We start from the raw sequence: 16,202 nt of genomic DNA on the forward strand, positions 1-16,202 counted from the left end.
ATTGGCTGATCTTAAAGTTTGAGAAGTATAGTTTTTTTCCTACAGTGTAAATCACACTGAGTTATGGAATGGGGCAAGTTCTCTTCATTATAGTCTACAAATTTTGACCCTATTTCATATTTATTTTACAAATATTAACATTTTGTGTATTGAAAACAAAACCCTACCCCTAAAACATGACAAACCCAGATATAATCTCTTAATGGGCTTGAATTGTCAAGAAAAATTTGATTTGCTTTGGGACTGTCTGACTAGCACACTATATATCTTAAACTGATGAGACTGTTAACTTGAACAGGAGTTAGAATGCTGTCTTCCAATGGAAAAGAACTATATTGCGCTGCTAATATCTTGTCAGAAGACTAAGCGGGTGATAAAGATTTGTTTTCCAAATACTTACTTGCCTTTAGTAATCTTTTCATTGTTAGCTAGCTTTATTACCCATGAAGTTAAATAATGACTCAAGGTGACCTTAAATAATGACTTAGGGACCTAAAAATCTACTGTTTGCATGCATGTGTTTCATGCATTGCAAAGATAATGCTGATTAGAGTAATCAGAGATACTGTCATACTTTCAAGAAAAGTATGTTTTAGTTCTGACAAATTAGGAGCGTAATTGGCCCTTCTAGTTCTCAGAATATACCAGACTGGTGTTATACCTCACCAAGTCTGAGTTTGGATTGTCCTTGCTGACATAAAAACCATTGTGTTTCATTTTGTCAACTTAATAACAATTTCTTTTATTTATTCTGCTGACCTTAGTTTTCTGACAAGATTATCCTTTCCCTTTTCCCTTTCCTGTACCCTTCCTTAAAATGTACAATGTGACTTCAGACAGGTTTTAATTCCTATATGGGCTGTGATAATAAAATGTCGTTACCGTCTCATTTAAGTTTATAGTGACTATAATTTCATAATGGAGCAAGCAGCTGGCTTGGCTTTATATAACTATACCTAAAGAATATATAAAGTTGACCCACACAAGTTTGGGATTTACTTTCAATAATTAGAGAACTGTTAAAAGTTATTTTAAATAACCAGAAAAGGGACATCAGTTATGAAATGTCATTATGAATTAAAAAATATAATTATTATCACAGCCTTACCCTGAAACCCTGGAATATTATTGTTAGAGAGCTATTTCCACGAAGTGTTTGCTAGTTTGTTGGACATTTGAGACCCCAGGAAATCCCCTTTCTCGTAACATTCTCCGCTTGGATCTGATCTCAACAGGGTGTCGTAGTCATTCTTCAGCACAGTTCTTAATTGGAGACCAAGAACCCTGGGCCTTTAGAGGTGGTCTAGCAGGAGAGTTCCAGGTATCAATATGAATTCACAACTGAATTGACATTTTCTTTGTTTTATGAGAAACCTTATGTTGCGCATCAGATGGCTGGAAGGATTGGTCTGCCGAAGGCTCTCTAGTCCCAAATTTAATTTAGTTACATTGCTGGATTTTAAATCAAATTTTCCTCCTCTTTCACAGTAATTTCTGAAGGAGATGCTGCCAATCCCCCCGCGCCTGCGCAGCGCAGCGGCTCTAGGTATACACTTCACATTGTTTCTTTGCAGGTCGCACAGCATTTAAATCTGCGCCCGCAATGCACAATGCGCGCATGCTTGTCTGCCAGTGGAAACTCCATGAGCAAAAAAAGATGACTAATTATATTACGCAAATTAATAAAGGGCTTTTGGACATTTTTCCAGTTATTATATCAATATGTGCTTGAAAGAGTCATCTGTTAGTGGAAATATGAACAAATATGAAGTGTTCTTTTGCTGTGGAATTTGTTCATGGACTTTTCAGGTACTCTACTTTTCTCCCCCCAACAGGTGCTCTGCTGCGCACAGCAAACTGAAGCGCATTGCTTTGGGGATAAAGCGTCTCCTGGACAGATAACCCTCTTCAGACCAAACCTCTCCTCCTGACATTCTGTTCTGCCATCTTGTAGTAGAAAGATGGTCTATTTAAGATTGATTTAAAAAAAAAAAAAGATATGCCATAATTGGAATAGTTTTTTTTTTGTTGTTGTTGCTTTTATTGTAAATTTAAACTCCTAATAATATTCAGTGTGTTACTTAGTTGGGTAATTTCTATTCAGAAGCATTCCCCATTCCCAGCAAAGAAGTGTTTATATAGTAAAGCATAGTATACCCCTCTTCTTTAGGTCTGCCTGCAGTAGCCAGTTAATGTTAAGTTGGTAATCTGCAGTGCACACTCATTTAAAGAAATAGTTATTTTCCTTGTACTAATTCATATCCCTCTTTTTCTTCCTACAGCGTTTGCTGCCAATTGATGGGGCAAATGATCTCTTTTTTCAGCCACCCCCACTGACTCCTACCTCCAAAGTTTATACTATCAGACCATATTTTCCTAAAGATGAGGTAATTGTTTATTAACTTGTATGATTGGTTATATGTATACCTGCACATTTTCTTTAAACTTACTAGTTAAAAGAAGACTCTTCTGTGTTTTAAAATACAAACTTTACTGCCTTTTTCTTTTTTTTCCCTAAGATCCAAATCTAGGGCTTTGAACATTTTAGGAGTTACTTTACCACTGAGATGCACCTCTGTGTGCCAAAAAACCACCCTGTTATTTTTGGCTCATGGTTTTAGTCCATGATTGGTTGACACTGTTATTTTAGGGGCTTGTCATGGGACAGTAACAGCATAAGAAGATAATAGAAAAGCTACTTACTTCATGGTTTGTGTCTGGGAAATAGAGAAAATTGAGGGCACTGGAATAAAATATTGCAAAGGTGCAATGCAGTGACCTCTTCCTTCCAGGTGGACCCCACCTTCTAGAGTCTCTACCACCTCCAAGTTGTGCCATCAGAGATCCTGCTTTCAACACTTGAGCCTTTGGGGGGGGAGGCAGATATTCCAGATCAAAATTGTAACTACCCATTAACCTTAAAATACAAACTTCAGACAGAAGAAGTTAGCTAAAATTCTGGACAGAAACAGAAAAACATGAGGAAGAGCCTAAGGGCACCAACATCTTGGACTTGTAAATGTGCTAAGTTCTTTTCTTTGAAAAGTCTATTTGGATGTGGTGGCTTATGACTGTAATCCTAGCTACTTAGGAGGCTGAGATCTAAGGATTGTGGTTCAAGCCATCCAGGGCAAGGAAAGTCTGTGAGACTTTATCTCTAGTTAACCACAAGAAGCTGGAAGTGGCGTTGTGGCTCAAGTGGTAGTACACTCACTTTGAACTGAAGAGCTGAGGGACAGCGCCCAGAGGTCAAGCCCCACAAGTGACAAAAAAAATCTAGATCCAGCTGAGAACTGGTGGCTCATGCCTGTAATCCTAGCTACTTGGGAGGCTGGGATCCAAGGATCATTACTCAAAGCTAGCCCATGCAGGAAAGTCTGTGACACTCTTCAATAAACTACTCAGAAAAAGATAGAAGTGGCATTGTGGCTCAAGTGCTAGAGAACTAGCCTTCAGCCAAAGAAACTCTGGGTCAATTCCTAGGTCCTGAGTTTGAGTCCCATGCACAAAATAGTTCAGACCCTTTCTCCATGAAGAGGTGGACACAGTGGCAAGTGTCCTAGCTACCAGGAAGCCTAATGTGGGTGGGATCATACCTAGATGCATGGTCTGGCAGGAAGCCAGAGTATATTAAAAGTTATGAACAATTCTTTGGCTCAAGTGGTAGAGTGCTAGCCTTGAGGAAGAGACTCTGGGACAGTGCTCAGGTTCAGAGTTCAAGCCCCAAGACTGGCAAAAAAATAATGAACAAAAAATTAGGAATAGAGGTGTGCACCTCAGTGGTAAGAGTGCCTGCTTAAGCAAGCATAAGGCTCTGAGATCAAATCCCAGTTCTGTCAGACATTGGTGGCTCACATCTACAATTCAAACTACTCAGGAGGCTGAGATCTGAGGATCTGGGTTTGAAGCCAGTCTAGGCAGAAAAGTCTGACACTTATCTCCAATAAAGTGGCAGAGTTCCAGCCTTGAACTTAGAAAAGCTTAGTAAAAGTGAAAAGCCTTGCCGGGCGCTGGTGGCTCACGCCTGTAATCCTAGCTACTCAGGAGGCTGAGATCTGAGGATCGCGGTTCAAAGCCAGCCCGGGCAGGAGAGACTGTGAGACTCCTATCTCCAATAAACCACAAGAAAACCGGAAGTGGCGCTGTAGCTCAAGTGGTAGAGCGCTCGCCTTGAGCTGAAGAGCTGAGGGACAGCGCCCAGGCCCAGAGTTCAAGTCCCACTACCGACCAAAAAAAAAAAAAAAAAAAAGTGAAAAGCCTTGAGTTTAAGCTCCAGTGCCAGCATAAAGATAAAGAAAAACCCAATACTGATAAAAATAAGTCAGGGCCTGGGAAGGTGGCTCAGTGGTAGAGCGCTTGCCTTCCATACATGAGGCCCTGGGTTCGATTCCTCAGCACCACATAAACAGAAAAAGCTGGAAGTGGCGCTGTGGATCGGAACTGATGGACAGCGCCCAGGCCCAGAGTTCAGGCCCTATGACCAGCAAAAAACAACAACAAAAAAAAAACCAAATGAACTTAGAGTTGCAATTACAAAATACTGTGTCTAAATTCTGTAATTTTCTATTAATACTTACAGACTATTGACAGTTGGCTATAAAGGAAAGCAATCCTGGCTGGTGACTCAGCAGTACAGTACCTGCCTAGCAAGCATGAGGTCCTGAGTTCAACCCCCAGTGTGGCCAAATAAAGAAAAAAGAAAAGCCTGATTAAAGACAGTAACAGCTTTAAAACATTGTCTAATGATTCTTAAGTAAAGTTGAGAGACTTTGCCTAGAGTCCTCAGCACTCAGAAAGCTGAGCACAGTCTGGATTACATAATGAGATCCTGTCTCAAAAAGTGAAGTTGAGAGACTTTCAAACTCGTAAGTTTGCTGGATTTTCAATCCACACGTTAACCACTAAAAACCATACCCTATGAAATAATTTTCAGTGTTGATTAAATCCATGCTATTTTCCACAAATGACTCAGTGAATATCTTTTTTGCTTTTTGTCTTGGTTATTCTGGAGAATGAACTCGGGGCCTTGAGCATGCTAAAGCAAGTATTCTTGCCACTGATCTACAACCTCAGCCCAACAGATTCTTTAATAAAACATAAGTAATGTTGGCGACAGGTCAGATATTTTGTCATTTCCTCCTAAGACTGACCTATACCTCTTTTTTGTTTGTTTTTCTGTGGGCGAGCAGACTCACTATGTAGCCAGGCTGGTCTTAATTCTCCAACCTTCCTCAGCCTGCTGAGTGCTGGGATTAAAGGCTTATACCACCCTGTCCCTGACTTCTTAAAAAGTCATTGATAGACTATGTTGTCATTTTTCTTGATGTGTTGCCTAACTAGATTATATTTTCAGGCTTCCGTATACAAGATTTGCAGAGAAATGTATGATGATGGAGTGGGTTTACCTTTTCAAAGTCAGCCTGACCTTATTGGAGACAAGTATGTGATGTTTATTTGGACTTGGGGAGTAGACATTTCATAGCCAGGTTTATCAGGTTGGGGAGGGGATAACTGAAAAGAAATACCTTTTCTTTAGTCCCAGGTTATCTTTATTAAAATCTAGAAATGTTATCTTTATTAAAATCTAGAAATCTGTTTATTTCCAATTTCTTTTATACCAAACGTAGTTTGCATGTCACCATTGAAGTACATGGAGCCTTGTATCACTGAATTCTGAATTTCGTGTTAATAATTTATAAGCTTATTCTAGCCTCTTTCCTTCTGAGCAGGTTAGTAGGCGGGCTGCTTTCCCTAAGTCTGGATTACTGTTTTGTCCTGGAAGATGAAGATGGCATATGTGGTTATGCCTTGGGCACTGTAGATGTGACCCCCTTTATTAAAAAATGTAAAATTTCCTGGATTCCCTTCATGCAGGAGAAATACACCAAGCCAAATGGCGATAAAGAGCTCTCAGAGGCTGAGGTAATACACTGGTTTAGAATTACACTATGGTTAACAGTTTATTTTACTTGTTTTCATAAAATGCTTATTAAAATATAAAAAGTAAGCCAGGTGCCAGTGGCTCACACTTTTAATCCTAAATACTTAGAAGGTTAGGAGGTTGCTATGTAACAATTGGAGTTTAGAGCCAGCTGGGCAGAAAAATCTGGTGGAAGACTCTTGTCCCCAATTAACCAGTAGAAAGTTGGAAGTACAGATGTGATTCAAATGGTAGACTATCAGTCCTGAGTGCAAATGTGTGTATGTGTGTGTGTGCTTTCTTTACTGGCTTTCTATTTATTTTTGCACTGCTAGTGATTAAACAATAGGACCTTGTTCATGCTAGTAAGCAGGTTTTCTACCACTGAGCTACACTCCTAGCCAAAGCCCCTAGGGCTTTCTAAGTTAATTTCTTACAGAAAATAATTTTTAGAACTTTGTTGTTGTTGTTGCAGTGCTCGGAATTGGCCTGACTCAAGCAGAGTAGGCAAGTCCTCTTACCGATGAGCAATAGTTACAGCCATCTCTGGTCCCCAGTCGTTGTCGTCCTCGTTGTCATCGTCTTTTTTTTTTTTTTTTTTTTTTGGTCAGTTGTGTGGCTCTGTCCTTCAGCTATTCAGCTCAAGGCTAGCATTCTAGAACCAGTTGAGCCACAGCGCCACTTCTGGCCTTTTCTGTTTATGTGGGACAGTGTCCAGGCCCAGAGTTCAAGCCCCACAACTGACCAAAGAAAACAAAAGTTCCTTGTGGATTTTTATGCTCAATAAGTATTTTTCGGTGTATATTTTGACATTATCCTTTTTCTTTTTCTATTATTTGTGTTCTTCCTCTTTTCTAAAATTCTTCATCCTCCCTGTAACAAAGCACCTCAGTTCTCTTTTAGAATTTTTTTTTTTTTTTTTGGTCCGGTCGTGGGGCCTGAACTCTGGGCCTGGGCGCTGTCCCTCAGCTCTTCAGCTCAAGGCTAGCGCTCTACCACTTGAGCCACAGCACCACTTTTAGGTTTTTTCTTTTTTATGCTTATGTGGTGCTGAGGAATCGAACTCAGGCCTCGTGCATGCAAGGCAAGTGCTCTACCACTGAGCCACCTTCCCAGCCCCTCTTTTAGACTTTTATGTGTGTATATGGCACTAAAGATGACCCAGTATCTAAGTATTTTGCTATTGAGCTATATCTACAATATCTACAGCTGCCTAGATAAACTTTTTTAAACTGGAAATATTTTAGTTATATAATATTCCCTGTGCTACACTTAGGTAATAACTAACCTAGGTAATAATGCTGCTTTCAGTTTCCCGTTGACTTGAGTTCTTGGATATAGATACATAAGTAATTGTTGAGTCAAAAGATTCTAACTTTTACAGAAAATAATGTTGAGTTTCCATGAAGAACAGGAAGTATTGCCAGAAACTTTCCTTGCCAACTTTCCTTCTTTGATAAAGATGGATATTCACAAAAAAGTAACTGACCCAAGTGTGGCCAAAAGCATGATGGCTTGTCTCCTATCTTCACTAAAGGCTAATGGTGAGTATGTTTTTGTGGACTTAGCATTATTTGGGCAGAGAAGTATTTCAGAATAAAAAAAGAAAGGAAGTGAATTGTCACTTTTCTCTTGCCCACTCCCTTTATGAGTGTGACAGGATATTACCATATTACCCATCTGGTGTCAAACTTGTGGCCTCAAGCAATCTTCCTTTTACTTCTCCTCCCAAGTAGCTGGGACTACAGAGGTACATGCTGCTTTCATGCAATCACTGAAAGGTGTTATTCTTATACCAAAAACACTTACTTTGAGTCCCAATTTAATTTATGGGCCAGAAGGTCTATAAATAAGTAGTAATAGCCGGGCGCTGGTGGCTCACGCCTGTAATCCTAGCTACTCAGGAGGCTGAGATCTGAGGATCGCGGTTCAAAGCCAGCCCGGGCAGGAGAGACCGTGAGACTCCTATCTCCAATAAACCACCAGAAAACCGGAAGTGGCGCTGTAGCTCAAGTGGTAGAGCGCTCGCCTTGAGCTGAAGAGCTGAGGGACAGCGCCCAGGCCCAGAGTTCAAGTCCCATGACCAACAAAAAAAAAAAAAAAAAAAAAAGTAGTAATAAATTAAGTGAACTTAGTCTGGCGCCGTTGACTCATGCCTCTAATCCTAGCTACTCAAGAGGCTGAGATCTGAGGATCGCAATTCAAAGCCAGTGTGGGCAAGGAAAGTCTATGAGACTCTTTTTTTTTTTTTTTTAATAATTGGTTTTAAATTTTCAATGTTTTTAGTGAGGAAAAAGTCATAGATTGGAAAGTATCTTTTTTTTTTTTTTTTCTTTTTTTTTGTCGGTCGTGGGGCTTGAACTCTGGGCCTGGGCGCTGTCCCTCAGCTCTTCAGCTCAAGGCGAGTGCTCTACCACTTGAGCTACAGCGCCACTTCCGGTTTTTTGGTGGTTTATTGGAGATAGGAGTTTCACAGTCTCTCCTACCCGGGCTGGCTTTGAACAGCGATCCTCAGATCTCAGCCTCCTGAGTAGCTAGGATTACAGGCGTGAGCCACCAGCACCTGGCTGGAAAGTATCTTTTTTTTTTTTTTTTTTGGGTCCGGTCGTGGGGCCTGAACTCTGGGCCTGGGCACTGTCCCTCAGCTCTTCAGCTCAAGGCTAGCGCTCTACCACTTGAGCCACAGTGCCACTTCCGGCTTTTTTCTTTTTGCTTATGTGGTGCTGAGGAATCGAACCCAGGGCCTCGAGCATGCAAGGCAAGCGCTCTACCACTGAGCCACCTTCCCAGCCCCTGGAAAGTATCTTTTAAATCAACAGACCCAACATGTGAACAATCAAGTTTAAAAACTACAGCAAAGGGGCTGGGAAGATGGCTCAATGGTAGAGCGCTTGCCTTGCATGCCTGAGGCCCTGGGTTCGATTCCTCAGCACCACATAAGAAAAAAAGCCGGAAGTGGCGCTGTGGCTCAAGTGGTAGAGCGCATTGAGCTGAAGAGCTGAGGGACAGCGCCCAGGCCCAGAGTTCAGGCCCCATGACTGGACCCCCCCCCCCAAAAAAAAAAATACAGTAAAGCCATTTTGGCTCAGCATTCCTTTCTCCTTTATTTATTCAAGATCCATTAATTATACTATTTGAATGTAAGCAAATGTGTATGAACCTTGAACTACAACTCATGTAGTCGTACCACCAACTTGAAATTTCTTTTCTTACATTAACAATAAATGTAATAGAGCAATAAATAGGATTGAGGACAAAACTTACACAGTTATCTCAATTGATGTTAGACTCTTTTTTTTTTGTCAGTCATGGGACTTGAACCCTGGGCCTGGACACTGTCCCTCAGCTCTTCAGCTCAAGGCTAGTGCTCTACGATTTGAGCCACTGTGCCACTTCCTTTTTTTTTTTTTTTTCTTTTCTGGTGGTTTATTGGAAATAAGAGTTTCACAGCTTTTCCTGCCTGGGCTGGCTTTGGACCTTCACCCTCAGATCTTAACCTCGTTAGTAGCTAGGATTACAGGTGTGAGTCACCAGTGCCCAGCTCTATGAGACTCTTATCTCCAATTAGCCACCAGAAAACCAGAAGTGGTGCTGTGGCTCAAGTGGTAGAGCACTTGCCTTGAGCTGAAGAGCTGAGGGACAGCACTTAGGCCCAGAGTTCAAGCCACACGACCAACAAAAAGAACATAAAACAAAACAAAAAATGACTTTAGTTTTAAGATTACATACATAATAATCTGTTGAATATTCTTTTTTTTTTTTAACAACTCTAATATAGGGGCTGGGAAGGTGGCTCAGTGGTAGAGCTCTTGCCTTGCATGCATGAGGCCCTGGGTCAATTCCTCAGCACCACGTAAGAAAAAAGCCAGAAGTGGCGCTGTGGCTCAAGTGGTAGAGCGCTAGCCTTGAGCTGAAGAGCTGAGGGACAGCGCCCAGGCCCAGAGTTCAGGCCCCACGACTGGACCCCCCCCCAAAAAAAAAATAAAAACAATTCTAATATAAAAGAGAAAAACAACTTAAGGTTAGGCATGATAATACATGACTGTACTCAGCACTAAGAGGCTGGAGCGTTTGAGGCTAGCATAGGTTACAGTTCTCAAAACAAAATAAAAACCTTGAAACTACCAGGCACTGGTGGTCATACCTGTAGTCCCAGCTACTCAAGAGACTGAGATCTGAGGATCATGGTTCAAGGACAGCCTGGGCAGGAAAATCTGTGAGCCTCTTCATCTCCAATTAACTACCAGAAAACCAGAACTGGAGCTATGGCTTAAAGTGGTGTAGTGTGCTAGCCTTGAGTGAAAGCACAGAGACAGCAGTGCCCAGGCCCTGAGTGCAAGACCCGTGACAGACAAAAACCCCGGAACCCTTGGGCCATAAAAAAATGAGTAGTTTGTCAAACTCTTTAATTTAGAAAGTTTTAGCATATGAGAGTATACTTTCCTTTTTCTTTCTTTTTGTTGTTGTTGTTGGTCATGGGTACTCTCCCTCAGCTCTTCTAGAGCTCTACCACTTGAGCCACAGCGCCACTTCAGGCCTTTTCTGCTTGTGTGATGCTGAGGAATCGAACCCAGGGCCTCATGCATGCAAGGCAAGCGCTCTACCACTGATCCACCTTCCCAGCCCTACTTTTCTTACTGTTGGCACTTACATGCCATTTTAGTCAATGGTGTCCTCTTCTGTGGAGCGTCCAATTTAGTTAATGTAAATTTATTTAATGAAAATCCTCAGTTCTTGTACTTGGATTCACAGAAAAGAGAGAGATGTCATAGAATATACATCATTCTATTTGCATTGGCTGTTTTTTTTTTTTTTTGGTCAGTTGTGGAGCTTGAACCCTGGGCCTGGGTGCTGTCCCTGAGCTCTTCAGCTCAAGGTGAACGCTCTACCACAGCACCACTTCCTTTTTTCTGGTGGTTTATTGGAGATGAGAGTCTCATGGACTTTTCTTCCCCGGGCTGGCTTTGACCCACGATCCTCAGACCTCAGCCTCCTGAGTAGCTAGGATTACAAGCCTGAGCCACCAGCGCCCATCCTGCCTTGGCTTTTGACATAGGCTGGAATAGGCTCTGTTCTTGAGGCCCTAAAACGATACTTGTGATGTGTTAAACAAAGTTGTCATTTACCTCGTTTACATTTATATGTTTACCTTGTAAACATTTGCTTCATTTCTAGGTTCCCGGGGGGCTTTCTGTGAAGTAAGACCAGATGATAAAAGAATCCTTGAATTTTACAGCAAGTTGGGCTGTTTTGAAATTGCAAAAATGGAAGGCTTTCCAAAGGATGTGGTTATACTTGGCCGTAGCCTGTGACATTTGTCAGCATGGGAAGCTGTTCAAAAGTCTTTCACCTCCACCTTGTGATTGGTGTAGGGGTCATCATAACAGTTCATCTTCCTGAGTGTCAACAAATCAGCCAATTGAATTGGAAACAAAGAAAATTACACACTTTCAGACTACTCACTGGTTGGAAGAAGATAGTATTGCACAAATCCTGTGTGAAATGGATGTTGGGCCCTCTTTTGGGTCTTGGGTCTTGTGTCTTGTTAGGTGCCAGGACCTCTTACATGGGCTTACATAGGGAAAAGGGTCTTCAATAAATGTAGTCAGCACTACTCTGTGCATCCAGTGTGGTTGCATTTCTCACCTAACAGTAATCAGAATCACTTTGTCATTCTTTAGAGACATGGCAGTGCTGAGAAAGACTTAGTAGGTTTCAAGGCTTCAGGATGGATTTTCCAAGTAAGATGGTTGTGGCATTAGTTTAAATTTTTAGTTTGGGGCAGGTACTCTGTTTTTTTTGTGTTTTTTTTTTTTTTTTTAAGTCATGGCCAATTATCTTTCTGTAGTAATAACCATTGGTTCAAGCATGTGCTTTGTAGGGACAAATGTGCAGTTGTTTGTGGCGAAAGCCTAAAATCAACAAACGTATAGATTTATTTGTATATAAGTTGTAGTCTATCTTTTCTGTTTATTGTTTTGAAATACTTTTTTCCTTTCAAGATTGAAAGGTATTGGTTTAGGATGGCACTTTGAATAATAATCAGTGGAAGGTAGATTTTCTTTTTATCTTTTTTATTCTGCTAATAAGCTTTATTTTTTTTTAAGTGCCTCCCATATAGGGCTAGGCCATGACCATTTTGGGTATGAGAGCCTAACTTCATAGGATGCTGATCTGTTGCAAAGTGGATTCACTTCAGAAAATTAACAGATCAGCATGTGAAATGTTAGTTTTGACATCTTTGTCGGGAGGGTAAAGGGGACTGGGTGGTCTCATTTGCCCTTTGATCAGCTGTCATTTGATGTCAGTTACTACTGGTTTAACTGATGGTCTTTAATTCTTGCATGTTTGTATCTAATTTTTTAAATGAAGAAATGAGTACACTAATCAATGATTTATGGTTACCATTATTCCTTTAATCACAGATTTTGAAAGCTTCATGTATTTTAATTTAGCTTGGTGTTTTTAAGGGTTCTGAGCATGAGGCTGGCCGGTAATCTACAGAATTCACTTTTTTCATCATGACTGGATTTTTCCTAGATTCTTAACTGTAGTTTGTTCCCTGCAGTTTTATATCAGCTGACATGAGGGAGTCAAACAAGAAAACTCAATTTTCCTTCATACAGTTTCACCATTTTGGGCGTTAAGTCTTAAACATAATCTAAAAGGTGTGTTGAACGAGTGAGGGGGAGGATGGAGCCTCTTGTTTTTAGGGTAAAAATCTTGAACTATTGGAGGATGTAGTGCATTGGGAAGTTGAAAATAAGTTTGCATTTTTGAGGGCTGAAGTGAAGGAAAGATTCCCTACTAGGTGTTGTTTAAGACCAGTAAATGTCACTTGGTTTTCTTTGAATACATCTCAAGCAGTAGAGAACAGTTTATAGCATTTTATCTGGAGGATTTCAGTCACCCTCTTATGGAATCAGGGTTTTTATACAAGTTGCTTTTGATTTTTATCTTGGCTTTTAATAATCATTTTGCTTGATTGGTCACACAACTGTGAAACAGGTCTGTACTCATCACTCTTGGATTGTAAAGTGCTATGCTATCTTCCATGGTTACGAATATTTATTACGGTTGGAATGACATTTCATTGTTTAGATCACAACTCAGTTCCTGTAGATAATGAGCTGTAAAATTATCTGATGATCATGCAAGAAGCAAAATAAAACTTGAAGTGAACCTGTGTGGTAGTATACTGTGTCTTATTACTTACTGTCTGTTGCCTACCTTCTAATGCCACGCCTACAAACAGGATTTGTCCTCTCCGAAGCTGTTCCAAGTAGAGACTGGATATTAAAGGCAGCCCTCCTCCCATTTCCACTAAAGAACTTAAAAGGCAAAAGCTCAGACAAATTAAGACTAGTTTTCAGCTAAGTCACCTAAAATTGTGGTAGGCATGCATGCAACGGCAGTTACCAATTTTCTGCTATGTGTAGGTTAAGGGTTGTACATAATCACCAGCTTGTACAAGCAAAAGGGATAAGATGGTGGGATGGAAAAAGTAGCCTAGTGGAATGTTCTGGACTGATGGGGAGTTATTCAAAAATGGGGGCGGATAGGGCTGGGAAATGTGGCTTAGTGGTGTAGAGCTTGCCTAGCATGCCTGAAACCCTGGGTTTGATTCCTCAGTGCTACATAAGCAGAAAAGGCCAGAAGAGGCACTGTGGCTTACATAGAGTGCTGGCCTTGAGCTTTTGCTCAGGGACAGTATTCAGGCCCTGAGTAGTCCCCAGGACTGGCAAAAACGCAGTGTGAGGGAAGCTAGGAGCAGTAGGTGAGTCCACATGTAAGCTACCAGGGTGTACTGCTACAATATCCTGCCACCTGGATAGCTAGTCGCTAGGGCCATTAAGACACTCAGGTGGATGTGGGTAGGGGTTGTGGTACTAAACCATTTCTCTGAGACTTGCCACAAGTGCTCGCGCAAGGCCGGCACCGTCCAGGGCGCCTCCCGAGGGGTGAGCGGCTCCTTTAATGGGCGTGGCCGGAACTGGCCCGGGCGCCGCGTTCCGGACGTGTCGGGGCGTGGCCTGCAGACTCCTTACAGCATGGCCGCCGGTGCTGCTGCTGCCTTAACGTTCCTGAGCCCGGAGAGCCGAGTCCGGGCCGGGGGTGTCAGGGGTCAGCGGAGCCCGGCCCCGGTCACCATGGACAGTTTCTTCTTCGGTGCTGGGGGAAGGAGGGGCTGTGGGTGGTTCTGGGGCGGTGGGCGGTTAGGGATGACGAAGAGCGCGAAGGTTTGCACCACGTGTGTGCGGAGCGGGGGGCTCCTGGTTCCGGGTGCAGAGAAATCCCTGCATGGCCGCCGGAGCCAAGGGGGCCGGGCGCTCCTGCCCGGAGCCCCATGCCTGGGGTCGCCAGGCCGAGCGTTGCTGGGGTCAAGGGACCAGCGAGGCCGGTGCATCGCCGCCTGCCCACAGGGGAGGAGCTCAGGGTGTCGGTGCAGCCCCTCCCCGCCCTCCCACCCCTCACGCCCACCCTCCTCTCTCTTCCAGGCTGTGAGCTCTCGGGCCACACGCGCTCGTTCACCTTCAAAGTAGAAAAGGAGGATGATGCAGAGCACGTGTTGGCATTAACTATGGTGAGGGACAGGAGGGCACTTGGCGATGCATGGACGTCCACAGGGCAACTACCGCGGCCCTTCCCATAGCTTTCGCGTGCTCCCTCATTGGGAGTTATCTCTCCCTAACCTCGGAGGCTGGGGCAGGTTCTAAGGGAGGAGGCTTTCCTTGTGGTCTGGCCTTCCTGAGGAAACCCTAAAACCTTGTATATACCATTCCCAGCTCTGCCTCACCGAGGGGGCCAAGGACGAGTGTAATGTGGTGGAAATTGTGGCCCGGAACCATGACCACCAGGAGATTGCAGTTCCTGTGGCCAATCTCAAGTTGTCTTGCCAGCCCATGGTGAGTTCCCCAGGCATCTTTGGGGTAGGGCGGGAAGCTGAGGGCTGCTGTACCCATCGCTTGATCAAGTGGGCCAAGACTTCATTCTTGTCTTTCTCCCAGCTCAGTCTGGATGACTTTCAGCTTCAACCACCTGTGACTTTCCGGCTGAAGTCAGGCTCTGGCCCTGTACGGATTACTGGTCGGCACCAGATTGGTGAGAAGAGGGGTGATCTCTCTCTCTCTCTCTCTTTTACCTTTAGTGGATTCTTCATCAGGCCTTCCCCCCAGTTCCACAATCCTATTCCATCCCAGCTCATCTCCCAGTGGAGCCCTGTCCAGTCCTGCGTGTCTATCTAGCTGTGCCTGGGAAGTGATGGGGCCTCTACTCTGTTCCATCTAAGCCTCCCTCCCTGAGCAACCTGCCTCAGTTCCTCCCAACTCCGGTGATGTGGACTCCTCTGGCTCTTTCTCCCCCAGTTTAGTATCTTGAGTTTCTTCCCACCTGGACCATAAACTATAGGCAAGTCAGGGGTCCCTGTCAACTTAGCGGCACAGGGCATGTGTGACCTGTGTGTGTGTGGAAGGGGGGGGGGTTGCTTTAACTTCCCCCTCTATGCTTTTGGGTCTACTAGTTACTATAAGCAATGATGTTTCTGAAGATGATGAGAGTGAAGAGGAAGATGAAGAGGAGGAAGCTGAGTTGTCCCCTATCCTTCCTGCCAAAAAGCAGAAGGGCAGGCCCTAGCTCTCTTTGGTGAGTTGAAGGGAGAGGTACCTAGCAGGATTAAGAGTGGGGCAGAAGGAGCAGTTGAGGTTCTAGATGCTGACCTCTTCTTTTTTGCTCTTCTCAGGTCAAGTATCTGCCTGCTACATGTGCTGCACACCACATTCCTGGACAAGTGTGAAGAACTGTAAATGTTTCTTCTTCATTGCAGAGGAGAGTGTAGGTCAGGACTTGGGTGGAAGAGTGGGGAATGGAGTTAGGATGGCAACAGCAATCTCCATAGGGCCTTGTCCCACACCATGCCTATCTCTCCACTCCTCACGAGCATTGGAAGTCAGTATTTGAAGACCAGAACGACATATTTTTAAACTTTTTACATTTTTAGATAAATGTTTAAATAAAAGTACTGATGGGGTTTTGCAACTTGTTTTGTGTGGCTTTTTCCCCCCATGCTGGAGTATTTCCCTAGGGACCACCAGGTGGCACTGTGACAGCACAAAGGATGGCCCTGGACCTGGGGGAAGGTGAAAGAAATGTAGGTCTTAGGCCAGGACCAGGCCTAAGACTCAACGGCTTTGCTGAAAGGGGTGTGGGGGTGGCTCCCAATCCAGCTCTTCAGTGTCCCTCCAGGTGGGGGAGGGCCATCGCAGGAGGTTATCAGCTTCCAAAC

General features: G+C 43.4%; 2 protein-coding genes across 2 annotated transcripts in view; both read left to right on the forward strand.

The window, feature by feature from the left end:
- The window catches only part of Oga (O-GlcNAcase), a 37,306-nt gene extending 24,200 nt beyond the window's left edge, over nucleotides 1–13,106 (forward strand). Inside the window, exons 11-16 of the mRNA XM_069994905.1 lie at nucleotides 1,236–1,321; nucleotides 2,283–2,387; nucleotides 5,354–5,439; nucleotides 5,730–5,922; nucleotides 7,305–7,464; nucleotides 11,096–13,106. Coding sequence (XP_069851006.1) covers nucleotides 1,236–1,321; nucleotides 2,283–2,387; nucleotides 5,354–5,439; nucleotides 5,730–5,922; nucleotides 7,305–7,464; nucleotides 11,096–11,232 — 767 coding nt within the window. The 3' untranslated portion in view covers nucleotides 11,233–13,106. The remainder of the gene's footprint in view (nucleotides 1–1,235; nucleotides 1,322–2,282; nucleotides 2,388–5,353; nucleotides 5,440–5,729; nucleotides 5,923–7,304; nucleotides 7,465–11,095) is intronic.
- Nucleotides 13,107–13,966: 860 nt separating this feature from the next.
- On the forward strand, nucleotides 13,967–15,955 carry Npm3 (nucleophosmin/nucleoplasmin 3). Its single transcript, XM_069993632.1, has 6 exons — nucleotides 13,967–14,089; nucleotides 14,419–14,504; nucleotides 14,707–14,826; nucleotides 14,929–15,022; nucleotides 15,441–15,562; nucleotides 15,660–15,955. The coding sequence occupies exons 1-5, from the start codon at nucleotides 13,972–13,974 to the stop codon at nucleotides 15,551–15,553; spliced, it is 531 nt and encodes a 176-aa protein (XP_069849733.1). The 5' UTR covers nucleotides 13,967–13,971; the 3' UTR covers nucleotides 15,554–15,562; nucleotides 15,660–15,955.
- The last annotated feature ends 247 nt before the right edge of the window (nucleotides 15,956–16,202 follow it).

The sequence above is a fragment of the Dipodomys merriami genome, unplaced genomic scaffold, assembly GCF_024711535.1.
Source record: "Dipodomys merriami isolate MVZ:Mamm:240054 unplaced genomic scaffold, mDipMer1.0.p SCAF_102, whole genome shotgun sequence".
NCBI classification, from domain to species: Eukaryota; Metazoa; Chordata; class Mammalia; order Rodentia; family Heteromyidae; genus Dipodomys; species Dipodomys merriami.